Here is a 16,236-nt window from a genome sequence, read left to right on the forward strand (position 1 = left end):
AAATTAAAAACCCCCAATCAAACACTAAACTTGAAATTCAAAAAATAAAAGGAGAGATCAATAAAATTGAAAGTAAAAAAACTATTGAATTGATTAATAAAACTAAGAGTTGGTTCTATGAAAAAACCAACAAAATAGACAAACCCTTAGTAAATCTGATTAAAAAAAGGAAAAAGGAAAATCAAATTGTTAGTCTTAAAAATGAAAAGGGAGAACTCACCACTAACGAAGAGGAAATTAGAGCAATAATTAGGAGTTACTTTGCCCAACTTTACGCCAATAAATTCGACAACTTAAATGAAATAGAAGAATACCTCCAAAAATATAGCTTACCTAAACTAACAGAGGAAGAAGTAAATATCCTAAACACTCCTATCTCAGAAAAAGAAATAGAACAAACTATCAATCAACTCCCTAAGAAAAAAACCCCAGGACCAGATGGATTTACATCTGAATTCTATCAAACATTTAAAGATCAATTAACTCCAATGCTAAATAAACTATTTGAAGAAGTAGGGATTGAAGGAGTCCTACCAAACTCCTTTTATGACACAGATATGGTACTGATACCTAAACCAGGTAGGCTGAAAACAGAGAAAGAAAATTATAGACCAATCTCCCTAATGAATATTGATGCTAAAATCTTAAATAAAATATTAGCAAAAAGATTACAGAAAATCATCCCCAGGATAATACACTATGACCAAGTAGGATTTATACCAGGAATGCAGGGCTGGTTCAATATTAGGAAAACTATTAACATAATTGACTATATCAACAACCAACCAAACAAAAACCATATGATCATCTCAATAGATGCAGAAAAAGCATTTGATAAAATCCAACAGCCATTCCTAATAAAAACACTTGAGAGCATAGGAATAAAAGGACTTTTCCTTAAAATAGTTAGGAGCATATATTTTAAACCTTCAGTAAGCATCATATGCAATGGGGAAAAACTGGAACCTTTCCCGGTAAGATCTGGAGTGAAGCAAGGTTGCCCACTATCACCATTATTATTCAATATTGTATTAGAAACACTGGCCTCTGCAATAAGAGTCGAGAAAGAGATTAAAGGAATTAGAGTAGGCAATGAGGAAACCAAACTATCACTCTTTGCAGATGATATGATGGCATACCTAGAAAACCCCAAAGATTCTACTAAAAAGCTATTAGAAATAATTCATAATTTTAGCAAAGTAGCAGGACACAAAATAAATCCCCATAAATCCTCAGCATTCTTATACACCACCAACAAAATCCAAGAGCAAGAGATACAAAGAGAAATTCCATTCAAAATAACTGTTGATAGCATAAAATATTTGGGAATCTACCTACCAAAGGAAAGTCAGGAATTATATGAGCAAAATTACAAAAAAGTTTTCACACAAATAAAGTCAGACTTAAATAATTGGAAAAATATTAAGTGCTCTTGGATAGGCCAAGCAAATATAATAAAGATGACAATACTCCCTAAACTAATCTATTTATTTAGTGCTATACCAATCAGACTTCCAAGAAAATATTTTAATGATTTAGAAAAAATAACAACAAAATTCATATGGAACAATAAAAAGTCGAGAATCTCAAGGGAATTAATGAAAAAAAAATCAAATGAAGGTGGTCTAGCTGTACCTGATCTAAAATTATATTATAAAGCAGCAGTCACCAAAACCATCTGGTATTGGCTTAGAAATAGATTAGTTGATCAGTGGAAAAGATTAGGTTCACAAGACAGAATAGTCAACTATAGCAATCTAGTGTTTGACAAACCCAAAGATTCTAAATTTTGGGATAAGATTTCATTATTTGATAAAAACTGCTGGGATAACTGGAAATTAGTATGGCAGAAATTAGGCAAGGACCCACACTTAACACCACATACCAAGATAAGATCAAAATGGGTCCATGACCTAGGCATAAAGAACGAGATTATAAATAAATTAGAGGAACATAGGATAGTTTATCTCTCAGACTTGTGGAGGAGAAAGAAATTTGTGACCAAAGATGAACTAGAGACCATTACCAATCACAAAATAGAAAATTTTGATTATATCAAATTAAAAAGCCTTTGTACAAACAGAACGAATGCAAACAAGATTAGTAGGGAAGTAACAAACTGGGAAAACATCTTTACAATTAAAGGTTCTGATAAAGGCCTCATTTCCAAAATATATAGAGAACTGACTCAAATTTATAAAAAATCAAGCCATTCTCCAATTGATAAATGGTCAAAGGATATGAACAGACAATTTTCAGATGAAGAAATTGAAACTATTACCACTCACATGAAAGAGTGTTCCAAATCACTATTGATCAGAGAAATGCAAATTAAGACAACTCTGAGATATCACTACACACCTGTCAGATTGGCTAAGATGACAGGAAAAAATAATGATGAATGTTGGAGGGGATGCGGGAAAACGGGGACACTGATGCATTGTTGGTGGAGTTGTGAACGAATCCAGACATTCTGGAGAGCGATCTGGAATTATGCCCAAAAAGTTATCAAACTGTGCATACCCTTTGATCCAGCAGTGTTTCTATTGGGCTTATACCCCAAAGAGATACTAAAAAAGGGAAGGGGACCTGTATGTGCCAAAATGTTTGTAGCAGCCCTGTTTGTAGTGGCTAGAAACTGGAAAATGAATGGATGCCCATCAATTGGAGAATGGCTGGGTAAATTGTGGTATATGAATGTTATGGAATATTATTGCTCTGTAAGGAATGACCAGCAGGATGAATACAGAGAGGCTTGGAGAGACCTACATGGACTGATGCTAAGTGAGATGAGCAGAACCAGGAGATCATTATACACTTCGACAACGATATTGTATGAGGATGTATTCTGATGGAAGTGGATTTCTCTGACAAAGAGACTTAACTGAGTTTCATTGGAGAAATGATGGACAGAAACAGCTACACCCAAAGAAGGAATACTGGGAAAGGAATGTGAACTATTTGCATTTTTGATTTTCTTCCCGAGTTATTTTTACCTTCTGAATCCAATTCTCCCTGTGCAACAAGAGAACTGTTCGGTTCTGCAAATATGTATTGTATCTAGGATATACTGCAACATATTTAACATATATAGGACTGCTTGCCATCCTGGGGGGGGGGAGAAGGGAGGGAGGGGAAAAAAACGAAACATAAGTGATTGCAAGGGATAATGTCGTGTAAAAATTATCCTGGCATGGATTCTGTCAATACAAAGTTATTATTAAATAAAATAAAATTAAAAAAAAATAAAAAAAATAAAAAATAAATGTCCAGCCAAAAAAAAAAAAAAAAGATTTCTTTGGTATATAAGCCCAGTAGAAACGCTGCTGGATCAAAGGGTATTCACAGTTTGATAACTTTTTGATCATAGTTCCAAATTGCTCTAAAGAATGGTTGGATCAGTTCACAGCTCCACCAACAATATATTAGTGTCCCAGTTTTCCCACTTCCCTTCCAATATTCATCATTATCTTTTCCTGTCATGTTAGCCAATCTGAGAGGTTATCTCAGAGTTGTCTTAATTTGCATTTCTTTGATCAATAGTGATCAGAGCATCTTTTCATATGATTAGAAATACTTTCAATTTCTTCATCTGAAAATTGTTTGTTCATATCCTTTGACCATTTACCAATTGGAGAATGGTTTGAATTCTTATAAATTCGAGTCAATTCTGTTTTAGCAATGAGGCCTTTATTAGAACCTTTGAATGTAAGAATGTTTTTCCCAGTTTATTGCTTCCCTTCTAATCTTGTCTGCATTAGTTTTGTTTGATTATATTAAGTTTAAAAGGTTTTGTACAAAATTATCTATTTTGTGATCAATAATGATCTTTAGTTTTTCTTTGGTTAAAAAATTCCTTCCTCCTCCACAGATCTGAGAGGTAAACTATGCTATGTTCTTCTAATTTGTTTATAATATCAATCTTTATGTCTAGATCATGAACCCATTTTGACCTTATTTTGGTATACAATGTTAGGTGTGAATCAATGCCTAGTTTCTACCATATTAGTTTCCGATTTTCCCAGCAGTTTTTGTCAAATAGTGAATTCTTATCCCAAAAGCTGGGGTCTTTGGGTTTGTCAAACACTAGATTACAATAGTCATTGACTATTTTGTCCTGTGAATCTAACCTATTCCATTGATCAGTTACTCTATTTCTTAACCAGTATCAAAGTTAAACCATATTTTCTTATCGCCCATGGCCCATACTCTCCTTTTCATCAAAATAACTGCATATCAATATATATGTTGCTTTAATTTGGAGGGTCTTTCCAAATTCTTGATATATTTTTCTCTATTTTCTTATCTTCTGAAGCTGGTAGTGTGTTGGCTCATTATAATCATGGGGGTCTTTTTGAAAATGTTTATAATGAGCATGGAATTACAAAATGAACAAATGTTACATAAAATAATGTTTCTTCTTTCCTTCTGACATGCAAGAAAAACTTGTCAGTCATCTTCTTTATTTGCCAATCCAAAAAGAACCTATGATCCCCTCTTCCATTTAGCTGCAACTTCCTTTTATTTTCTGGTTTTATTTATAGTAAGAGTGTCAAGATTTATATGACTAATTTCCTCCACAAGAAGATCCACTTGTTGGTCACTGGGTCAGGGATCTCACATTTAGAGTACTAATAACTAAGGTAATGTTTAGAGATGATCTAAAAGAATCTTCACACCCTCTTTTCCCTTTTCTGCCACTCTCCTATTGCTCCTGGAGAAGCAGAAAGAAGCTACTAATAGTGCTGAGGATTATTTTATAATTTTGTTCCATGCATTTCCATGAATAAGAAATTCATCTTTAAGTGGCCAGCCTATTGACAATGAGCTTCTCTCCATTCTTAGCTGGGGAAGGGGAATGGGAAACATACACTCAGATTGGGCCATACTTAAAGTTTTCTCAGCATGGTAGAACCTGCCAGAGCTTGCTCTTCCCTAACATGCACAGATAGCCTTTTGAGAGTTTTATGTCATCTTCATACCATGATGAGGGATCAGAGTGGGACTTGGTTAGTTAATAAATGAATCACAAATGAACAACTGAATTATTGGATGTTCTCTTTTCCCAGATTGTCTAGAACCAAACCCAGTCTATATCTCAGCCAACTGTTCTAATAACCCATATGCTCATGTTTACTCTTCTGTGATCCATATGGTTGTACAAGCTTTAAAAGTACAATATCTGATTCATAGACCATATGGGATTCCACATGAGGCAGCAAGCAATAGTGATAAATGAGATGTTTCTCAGATCAGTTTAAAATAATCTAGAGGATGGAATGACAATAATTCGGCATTCCATTGATTGAGAGGCAGTCAGCATAGTGAAAGGAATGAGGGAATGGCTATCAGGAGATCTGAGTGTCCATACAAACTCTGACTCGTTATGTGATCCTGGAAAAATCATTTCTCCTCTACGTACCTGTTTACTTATCTGATAAAATAAGATGACGGAACTGTATAGTCTGTTGTAGTGTTAACATTCAGTGTTCTTTGTTCTAACTTTCTTTTAGCTCCATCATTTTATGTTCTAAGGCACCTTCCAACTTTAATATTCTATGATCTATGGTCCATCCTAACTTCCTTTCTAGCTCTTAGACCTATGCATCTATGATATTTTAATTCAGCTCTTGGTCAAGGGAATATAGAGGGGGAAAAGAGAAAATGGATTTTCCCCCTCTACTCTGTGCAAGTTACTCCCATATCCCAAGCCAAGAGTTAATCTCAATTTTTATATCAAAGGTACTTAAAATTTTTCAACAAAGACTCCAGTGAGCACAAAGTATTTGCTTTTCAGAGATCAGGCGAAAACTCCAACAAAGAATTCATTAAGAAGACCAAAAATGTTAATATTTTAAGCCAGCACTGTGCTTGTTCTGTTCTGTAAAATTACCACATGGTTAGTGGTATGAATGTTCATTCCTGAGCTTTGTGTTAATAGAATCACACTCTGTAAGTGGGAAGGAACCTCAGAGGTCATTTCCAGGGTAGTAATCCCCCTCCTCCAAACACAGCAGATAGTCTAACTGCCTCATGCTACTGAATCATTGTCTATGACCTTTGCCTGTCAGGTCAGTCAGCCCTTTCCTCTTTCATGCAATTCATGCTTCTTGTCAGTAGTAGAGACATTTTAGCCTATCCTTCCACATATGAGATACCTCTTCATGGCAAGGCAGCCTGGTAACTTGGATTCAAATCTTGACTCTGGCACTTTCTTACTGACTAACTCATGAATTCTCCAGGCCCCAGTTTACTTCTTGTAAAATGGTGACAATACTCATTACTTTCATAGGATCTTCTTGAGGATCAAGTGAGCTGAGATGTGCAGGTATATACATATATAGATCTATCTATATATAGGAATAGAGGTAGATATTTAGATATGTAGTGCTTTGCAAAACTTGAAGTGAAATAAACATATGAACTATCTTTAAAATGATTATCTGTTGACTTCCTTCACTTGTCTTTCAATAATCCATTAATATGCTTTCCTCATTCAGCAACTCTTCTAGGATCAAATGGAGATTTCACTGGCCTTTGTACCTCTTGTAAAATTACCAACTTTCCATGAACTATCATTTCTTAGAATCTTACTCTTGCTGCCTAGCAATGGAACAAACTCTAGACAAGGGGTCAGAATATTTGAATTTTAAATCTATTTCTTTCATTTATTATCTATGAAACTTTGGGAAAGTCATTTTCTATCTTTGGCACCATCTACCTACCAGAACTTGTGACCTTCTGGTTTAGCCTTAAGGGACCCATAGTCATCTCTTACTACAAAGAGGCTTCAATGGAAGGCTTCAGTCAAAGAAACTATAAATCTATATACTGAAAATATTCCTCTGAATTAGGTTAAGTTGAAGTGCCCAAATCTATACAGTTCTTTTTTTATTGAGAGTTTGCAAGGAAAAAAATGTTTCATTAATAGAAGCTATTATGTAAGTTAAATTCTGAGTGCCACATTTTAGCAAGTATATTAACAAATTAGAATATAACCAGAAGAGGATGGCTAAAGTGGTTAGGGATTAGGAAATCATGCTATGTGATAATTAGTTGAAGAACTGGATATGTTTTCTGTTAAACAGTAATTTATTAAGCAGCTCCTATGTTCCAGGAAAAGTAGCACCTAGGAGAAGACTTGTGAGGGATATGATCCTGTCTTCAAGTTTGGACGGTCTGTTATGAACAAGAAAGCTTTTTTGCTTGTCTCCAGAGAACAACACTGGGAGCAAGAAATAGAAGCTCAAAAGAGGCAGATTAAGATTTTTAAAAACTTAATAATTGGAAAGATCCAACAAAATAGAATAGAGGACTTTGATAGGTTGTGAACCATTTGTCACTAGTGGTTTTCTAGAAGAGGTTAGATGGCCATTTGTTAACCAGTTGTTTGGGATTCATGCTTTAGGTAAAAGTAAAATGAGATAAAAACCTCTTGCGTTCCTTCAAATTTAGAATCTATAATTCCATCAGTAGCCCTTCTTGTTTGCTTTCTCACAATTTATTTTTTTCCAATCAGAAATCACCCTTTTTGTCATCCAGAGTCTCCCCTCTAGCCAGTGCTGCAGACCTCCATATCTGTGCCTTTGAAAATTTTACCTTATAACCTAAATGAGATCAATATAGTTCCAAACCTGTTAAATCCAATATTGCCTTCTCTTATATTCTGCATGTCCCAGAAAGCAATTTTAATGAGCCAAGTCATTTTGCTGCATTAAGAAAACTGATTTCCATTATGACAAGTGCCATTTGGACAGAAAGGAAATTTGGATAAATAGGACCAAAGGATTTAGAGCTGGAAGGGAGCTTAGGAACCATCTGGTCCAAAGCTTGCTTTTTACCAAGGAGGGAACAGATGAAGAGAAGGGAGGATATTTATCTAAGATGGCTCAGGTGCTGAGATTTGAATCCAGATCTTCTAAAAACAAATCCATGGTACTTTTTTTTTTTTGCCCTTTACTTAGAAAATCATTTTTAAAGTAGCAACCAAATGATAGTAGGATTCCTGAAAATGGAAAGAAAGTAGGCAACGAAACTAAAAGCTAAATTGTTTTTCATGTCTTAAGAATTCATTTTTACACATGCATATGGGCATGCAAACGTGCACATACATACGTGCACACACACACACATACACACACCCCTGACAGTAGAAAATCCAGCACAACCATCATAGGAGTTTTTAGTAACAGAGAGCTACTGGAATTAAGATGGAGTATCGGGGGGTCCGGAAGACTCATAGAAAATTGCATTTCAGCTACAATTTAAAAGAAGCCAGGGAAATTAATAGGTAGAGATAAGGAGGCACTGTATTACATTCATAGGAAATTATCAACGAAAATGCTAAGTCTGGAGATGAAGTTTTTTATGTGAGGAACATCAAGGACTTAAGTCAGTATCATTGGACCACAGGATGTTGGAAGTTGGGGAGGATAAAAGATATAAGAAGATTTGAAAGACAGGAGAGGTCACATTGTCAATAGTTTTAAACACCAGAGGATGTCATATTTGATTCTAGAGGTGACATGGTCAGATCAGTGCCTTAGGAAGATTAATTTGACAGTTGAGTGGAAGATGGAATGAAATGAAGAGAGACTTGAGAGAGGAAGAGCAACCAGTAGGTTAATGCAAAAATCTAAGTTTCAGGTGAGAAGGGCTTGTACCAGAGTGACAGCAATGTCAGAGAAGAGGAGATATGAAGCATTCCGTTTTTTCCCCCCATATATAATTTTTCTGTGCTTGACTCTCTAACTTGATGTAATTAGATACATCAAGAATACTGAGTTTGGCTGTTTGGCTCTTATACTTTGAGAGATATCATGTGAGCATTGATTGAAAGAACTGGGAAAGTTTAGTCTGGAAAGGAGAAGACTTAGAGGAGATGGGATAGATACCTGATGTGAAAGAGGAATTTGACTTGTTGAGTTTTACCCCAGATAGTAAAATTTAGAGCATTAGGGGAAAGTTATATGAAAACAGTTTTGAAATTAATATGTTTTTAGAACTGTCCAACAATAAGCTCCCATTCCCCAAAAGCCTTCCTATAGAGGTTTTATAAATACCTGTTGAAAATGTTTTGAAAAGAATTTTTGTTTCATATATGGATTAGGAGAGAGACCTTCTAGAACAAACCTTTTCCACTCTTAATTGTTTTTGACAAATATAATACAAGAGGTAGTGTGTTGCATTGGATAGAGTTCAGAAAGATAAGTCTGAAAATCTGTTTTCAAGTCTCAATTCTGGTACATATTGGCTGCATGATCTTAGTCAAGATACATAATGACTCGACCCAGGTGATCTAAAACAGACTAAATATTGTAGAATAATTGCTTATTTGAATTGACAGAGTTTCCTCACCAAAAATTTCCTGTTCCAATGGAATCACAGTATGAATTTTTTTAAAACTCAAATTAAAATATGATAACATCAAAAAGCCAAGAGGTTGAATAAGGGAAAGATCATTTCCATCTGTGGCTAATAGGAAGTTTATGGTGGCATTTGAACTGATACTTTTAAAGGATTGTCAAATAATTAAAGTATATTTTATTGATGCCTTTATTTTACATTTATTTCTCAGTCCCATCCAGACTGAACCTTCCCTTGTAACAAAAGCAATTGAGTAAAAATATCCAACATAGAAACCTTATCTGAAAGTATATAGATTATCTCATTCTGGTAGTTCTGCATTACTCATTTATAAGAGAGGAAGTGTGGTTTATTATCTCTTCTTCTGGACTTTCATTGATTTCCCCCACCCCCTTATTCATGGCTCAATTTCCTTTATACTGATTTCTTTCATTTATATGACTATAGTCCTTTTACATATTTTTCTCTTAGTACTTTTATTTTTGCTTTGCATCTATCTATATAAATCTTTTTTGTTTATTTGTTTCTCCATTCACCATTTCTTTCTGTACAATAATATTCTATTTCATTCATGTAGCATCCTTTTTTCCCAGCCATTTCCCAGGTAATGGGCATATTATCACAAAGAGGTATAATGACTATTTTGGTACATATTGTTTCAACTTAGTCTCAACTGTTTACATCTTTGAGAGGTATATATCCAATCATTTTCCTGGGCCAAAGTCTATTGACAGTTTAGTCACTTTCCTTGCATTAATTCTGATTTGAAATCCTGAATAGTGGGATGGCTTTATAGCTCTATCAGCATTGTGTCAGCATGCTGCAGAGTGAAGTAAGAAAGAGACAGGATAAAATTCTGTGCACAATTGCTACAACACAAATGGAATAAATAAAAGTGGAGAGATTGAGAAATATAATCATAACCAACAAACTGGCCCCAAAGAAGAAGGAAGGAAATATACTTCCTTTGACTACTTATAGGATGATTAATAATGTAGCAGGCAAAATGGTAGGGCTGACATTCCAGCCAATAGATAAATATTCATTAAATAGCAACTATGTGCCCGGCACTGTATTAAACCCTAGAGGCAAAAGACCATTCCTGCCCTCAAAAAGCTTGTAATCTAATAGAGAAGACAACATGCAAACACATATATGCAAAACAAACCACATACAAGAAAAGTAGGATGTAAGTAATAGAGGGAAAGCACTAGAATGAAAAGGGGTTAGAAAAAGCCTCCTGTTAAAAAAAAAAAAAAGGTGGGGGGGAGAGTGGTATTTTAGTTGGGACTTATAGAAAACCAGGGAAATTATATAGATTGGAATAAGCAGTGGGCAAAATGTAGAAAGCTGCAGAAAATATATGAGAACAACATGTAGTTCAGAATGACTGGTTTCTTTTGGAAAGTAGGAAATGAGACTTAATAGGTAGAAAGGCACAAATTCATACTAATTTTTTATTCTAAATTTTTCCATTCCAAGTCAGGGGCAGGCATATTAATGAGACGTTAACAAGGGGTCAGAATCATCTCCTTTGCCAACTTAATGCAGAATGTCAAATTTTGGAGGCATCATGGACTTATGGAAAGAACTGAGAGTTGGAGATATGGGTTTAATTCCCAACTCTACCTACTTAATTGTATAGCTTTGAGCCATTCATAGCCCCTTCTCAAGTCTGTTTTCTTATCTGTAAAATGAAGGGGTTGGAGAAAATAGTATCTTCTAACTCTGACATTTTGTGTTCAGAGTCCTTTCAAATCTGACATATCCTGTGTTGTATGTTCTAAGGCCCCTTTCAACCTTGACATATTCTGTGTTTGATTTTCTAACATTTTAACAGTGAAGAGGAAATTGCATTTCCCATCTGATTTTGTCAATAATATGAAGACCTGTAATAAATACAAGCAAGTATTGCTTCCTGCAGTTTACTTCAATGGAATTATTTCTTCTTTGTTTTGCGACACAGACACAGTGATAATATCATTAAATTCATCTTCAGTACTAAGAAATTCAGTTGATAGTAATGTTCTTGATCTTACTTGTTCTAAATGTATGTAATATTCTTCAGGTAATTTAGTATTTTAAAAAATCATACATTTTTTTCCATGTGCCTGTATTCTTCTATAGTAGCTTGAATTCTAGTCACTAAATACAAGTTATTAATATTAATTTAATTCAAAAAAATTATTAACACCTGATGTGTGCAGAACATTATGCTGGATTTTGTGGGGAAATACTTGACTGTAGTTGGGTCCCTATGCAGCTCAGTCTAGGAGGAGAATGTGAAACAGTTCCAGATCATTTTAACATTCAATTAACACAGAAAAGAAAGACAAGCAAAATGTTATTGAATGACCTAAGAAAGGAAAGATAACTTCATCAGGAAAGACTTCATGAAATCTTGGTGGTGATGATATCCAAGCTGGGCCTTGAAGGATAATTAGAATGACAATAGGTAGAAATATGGGGAAGGAATAAATTCCAGTCATAGACATCCATGTGAATAAAGACACCGAGATTTGAAAAAATAGTTTAAGTGTGAGTCATATAATGATTACAGCATTGTAAAGGAAAATAACTGAGAAGGCTTAAGAACTATGATCAATAACTTGACTGCTAAGAATTCCAAAAGACCCACCTCTTCCTTGAGAGTTGCAGGAATAGAACTGCAGAATGAGACATGTATTTTCAGACAAGGTTAATGTGCTCTTTTGTTTTGCTTGACTATTTATTACAAGAAGGAGATGGCTTCTTTCTTCAGGGAGAGGTTATTGGGAAGTATATAGGAGGATTATTATAGTGATATAAAAAAAAGAAAAGAGCATCAATTAAAAAATTTTAAAATAAACAGCAGGGATCAGAAGGTTCTGAAGACATAGACAAATGGAGTAGTGTTGACAAATGTGTTAAATTTAATAGCATATTTAAAAAAATCTGAACATACATATTCACAATCACATAATCTTCTTTTTCTGTTTTTCATTTTATGAGGAAATATTCTTGTTTATCAGGTTACTAATTTAAAAAAAAAATTAGGAGTGTGTTTGGGGCATAGGAGTCAGTTTGGAGGTCTTTAACCAGCGATTCACTGACTCGAGAGGAATCCATGGAGGGATATGGGGGATTCTGTGAACTCGAATTGGAAAAAAAAAAGTCTTTATTTTCATTAACCTTTAATTTTCTGTGTAGTCTTATGTAATTTATTTCATGCATTTAAAAGCAGTATTCTAAGAAGGGGTTTACAGGCTTCATTAGACTGCTTAAGGAGTCCAGAAAACAAAAAGTGATTAAACCTCTGGAGTAGCATATCCCTTGAGTGGAAGGAAATAGTGTGAGCTAAATTTGCAAAAGAATTTATAATCCGGTTTTACTAGGGTGTGAGGTACCTGAAAGTGATAGCTGTAAAAATGGGAAGAATTAACTAGATGGTCTTGAATACCCCATAAGAAGTTTGTGTTTTATTCAGTAGGTCATGTGGAGGCATTCAGCTGTTTGATATAGAGCAGCAATATGATCTGATTTGGGAAATAGAGGAATATAAATGTGTATTGGCCTGATTTTTGTTAGTAAGGCAGTATATCAGACTAGAGACTAGAAGAGAGAGAATGCCCCAAGACTTGTAAAAGGTAACTATGGAGATTGGCACTAACATATTCCATCAATGCCTAATATAACGATTTTGATTTTCAGGGCCAGGCTGTTGCTCAACTCTGCTCAACCATCCCCAATGTCACAGTCTTTGGAACTGCTTCTTCCTTCAAGCATGAAGCCATCAAAGATTCAGTCACCCATCTCTTTGACAGAAATGCTGACTATGTGCAGGAGGTTAAAAGGTAGGACATTAACCCACAAAGCTGCCTGATGGTATCCATCTGACCTGTATCTAATAGAACAATGAAAATCACTCCAATTTGGGATATTTTGTGCTTGTCTTTTATTTAGCTGGTTCAAGAATCACCTGCAATACACAGTGCTCCTAGATCTTTTTCAGTATAGTCCCTGCTTTGAATCCATTCTCCATACCATTGTTCCTTTGTTCTAAAATTCATCATTGGCTATCTGTTGCTTGTTGAATAAATCTATATACTCCAAATTGTCATCGAAGGTCCTCCACCATCTGGTACCTTCCTGCCTCCCTAGCCTGATCTCACACTTATTCCCTTTCTGCTCAGCTTCCCTATGTCTAGAAGTCATCTTAATTTCTATTCCCCCATATCTTTATCTGTTGATGCTCCAGCTCCTTCCTTCAAGTTCTAGTTTAAATGCCACTTTTAAGAAGACTTCTCTGATTCATTCATCCATAAGTTGGATTTCATAGCACTTTAACTTATGCAGTTATATTCTGATGTTTTATAATCACTCATACTAGACCGAAAGCTTTTTGAAGGTATGGATGGTATGTCACTTGTCTTTGCACTTCCCCTAGATCTGAGCAAAATCCTCTTCACAGAGTTGAGTATTTCAAAAGATCTTTGATTTTTCTCTGTGTCTGCATCCTCTGCTGAAAAAGTCATCTTCTGGCAGCTCACTCTCTGGTTATGAACATTTCCACTCCTAGCTAGTCTGATCCGTGAACAATGAGCCTTTACTTAACTCATTTCCATTTTGGTAGAATCTATTGAAGCTTATACTCTACTGGCATAACTTTAAAGAGCAGAGTCCCTTTAATACCATGAGAAAGAATCACAGGATGCCTTTTATCCCATACTTAATTAGGATCTTCCAGGCTGTAACTGATTAATGATAACAGCTGATCACGTCTTGAGCTTTAAGTAGTGGAGTGACATAATGATGTCAGTTAATGATTAAACATCTGGCAGTTTTTATAAGTTGGATGAGGAGTACTATGGGTGGGCTAGGGTAAGGTTATATGCCCCAGAGAGGGTGCCTATTACAGGTATCCAGGTATTGAGGAGACAAGGACAAGGAGCAGAGTGGAGATGGAAAGGAAGAGACAGATACAAAAGAGACTTTAGAGGGAAAATTTATAAGACTTGGGAATGTCAGCAAATATGGAAAACAAAATGGTAAAAAAAAAAAAAGTCAAGAGATTTGGGGACTGGCTGATTGAGAGAATAATAGTAACATCAACAGAGGCAAGGAATTGGAGCTCATTTGTGGAAGAGTATGATAAGGTCAATTAGGGTAACATTAAATCTGAGGAAGCAGGGAGATATCTAGGTATGAACTTCTTGTAGACAGAAATGAGATCATGGCTTATTTGCTTCTGTATGTCCTCTAGACCTGACCAAACAGTTTCTGTATTTAGTCTTTATAGATGGAAGAAATGTCTCTCAGCCTTTGTAGATTGAGGACTAGAGCTCTCAAGGATGGCTGAGGTTGGAAATTTTTGAGGGGATTATCAGCGTTGGGTCACAATGAGGGGAGGCCTGAGATTGATTGACCTCACTGAGCAAGAATGAATTACTGGAGCAGGAGCTTAGGTAGAAGCCAAGCTAGAACTGAAAGGCATAATAAAAAGAAATAAATTCCCTAATAAAGAAGCAAGAGTCTTTTAGTGAACATTTTATTGAAGAGTCGTAAAGTAATTATTACTCAGGGAAATTTACAATAGAACATTTTTTAGAACTCTTTCAAACTAATGGTAGTAAGTTATTAGGAAAGAAAAGGGGGGAAATAAAAAAGAAACTGAAGAAAGGACAAGGGAGACGGGAAGAGAAAATAGGGAGAGAGAAGTGAGAACCTAGAGAAAAGAAGAAGAGAGAGAAATAAAAGATGAGGGAGACGGACATTGAGAGCTGAGGCAGAGAGAGAAATATCTATGGCTCCCCGGCATCTTAGAATGAAAGAACCAATATTTTTTTTAATGCCAAGTGTGTTTAGAGCTTTGCACTTAGGTTATAAAGACTAAATTCAATGTAATCTAATTCATTTTTTTTGTTTGGCTGACTTTTTGATATCTCATTGAGTCATTCATGTCCATTTTCCAATTCTAATTTTTAGTGAATTATTTTCTTCAGTTAGCTTTTTACCTTCTTTTCCATTTGCTAATTGAACTTTTAAAGGAGTCATTTTGTTTAGTGGATTTTTTTTCCATTTGTCAATCCTATTTTTAAGGAGTTTTTTTTTTTTCCATTTTACCAAATTTATTTGTTAAGGAATTGTTTTCTTCAGTCAATTTCTGTGCTTCCTTTTCCAAGCTGTTGGCTTTTCCCCTAAAACTTTCATAACTTTTCTGCATAACTCTCATTTCTTTTCTCCATTTTTTCTCTTTCTCTCTTTTGAGACCCTTTTTGAACTCTAAGAGAGCCTTTTGACCTGGAGACCAGTTCATATCTCCTTTTGAGACTTCACCTGAAAAGCATTTTGCCTTTGCTATCTTTCTCTGTTCTTCTCTGTCTCCATAGTAGCTTCTATAGTCAGGGCTCTTTCTGCTTTTTTGCTCATTTTTAAAAGTTGAGTTCTGCTCCTGGAGCACAGGGGAGATTGCCCTGAGTTTCCTCTACAGGAGGACAGGGGCTTCTCACTGACTGCTGCTGGGGCTGGTGGTGCTGAAAGCTTTCCCACTGTGCTGGGTAGGCCTGGCCAAGTTATTCTGGGTTGGGGGGCTCACAATTCACCTTCTATAGTTCTGTGGGAGATCTCACAACTGGTCTGCTGATCCACTGGCTTCTGAACCAGGACTGAGTAGCCAATGCTGCTGTATTTTGGCTGAGAGCCTCCCACTCGATTCCTCTGCTGGGCTTCCCTGCGCTGGGTCTTCCCAGAGTGCGTTCCACCCTACCCAAGTAAGACAGATTTCCTGAAGTCCCTGCAAGATATCTTAAGCTGGAAAATTATTACACTGACTATTTGTGGGTTCTGTCACTCCAGAATTGATTCAGAGCTTTGCTCTGATTCTAAGAGAAG

General features: G+C 35.5%; 1 protein-coding gene across 1 annotated transcript in view; it reads left to right on the forward strand.

The window, feature by feature from the left end:
• Positions 1-16,236, forward strand: part of VAT1L (vesicle amine transport 1 like) — a 135,542-nt gene that overhangs the window by 51,928 nt on the left and 67,378 nt on the right. The window contains exon 4 of the mRNA XM_051975105.1: positions 13,057-13,199. Within this exon, the coding sequence (XP_051831065.1) occupies positions 13,057-13,199 (143 nt within the window). The remainder of the gene's footprint in view (positions 1-13,056; positions 13,200-16,236) is intronic.

This window comes from Antechinus flavipes, chromosome 2 (genome assembly GCF_016432865.1).
Source record: "Antechinus flavipes isolate AdamAnt ecotype Samford, QLD, Australia chromosome 2, AdamAnt_v2, whole genome shotgun sequence".
NCBI classification, from domain to species: domain Eukaryota; kingdom Metazoa; phylum Chordata; class Mammalia; order Dasyuromorphia; family Dasyuridae; genus Antechinus; species Antechinus flavipes.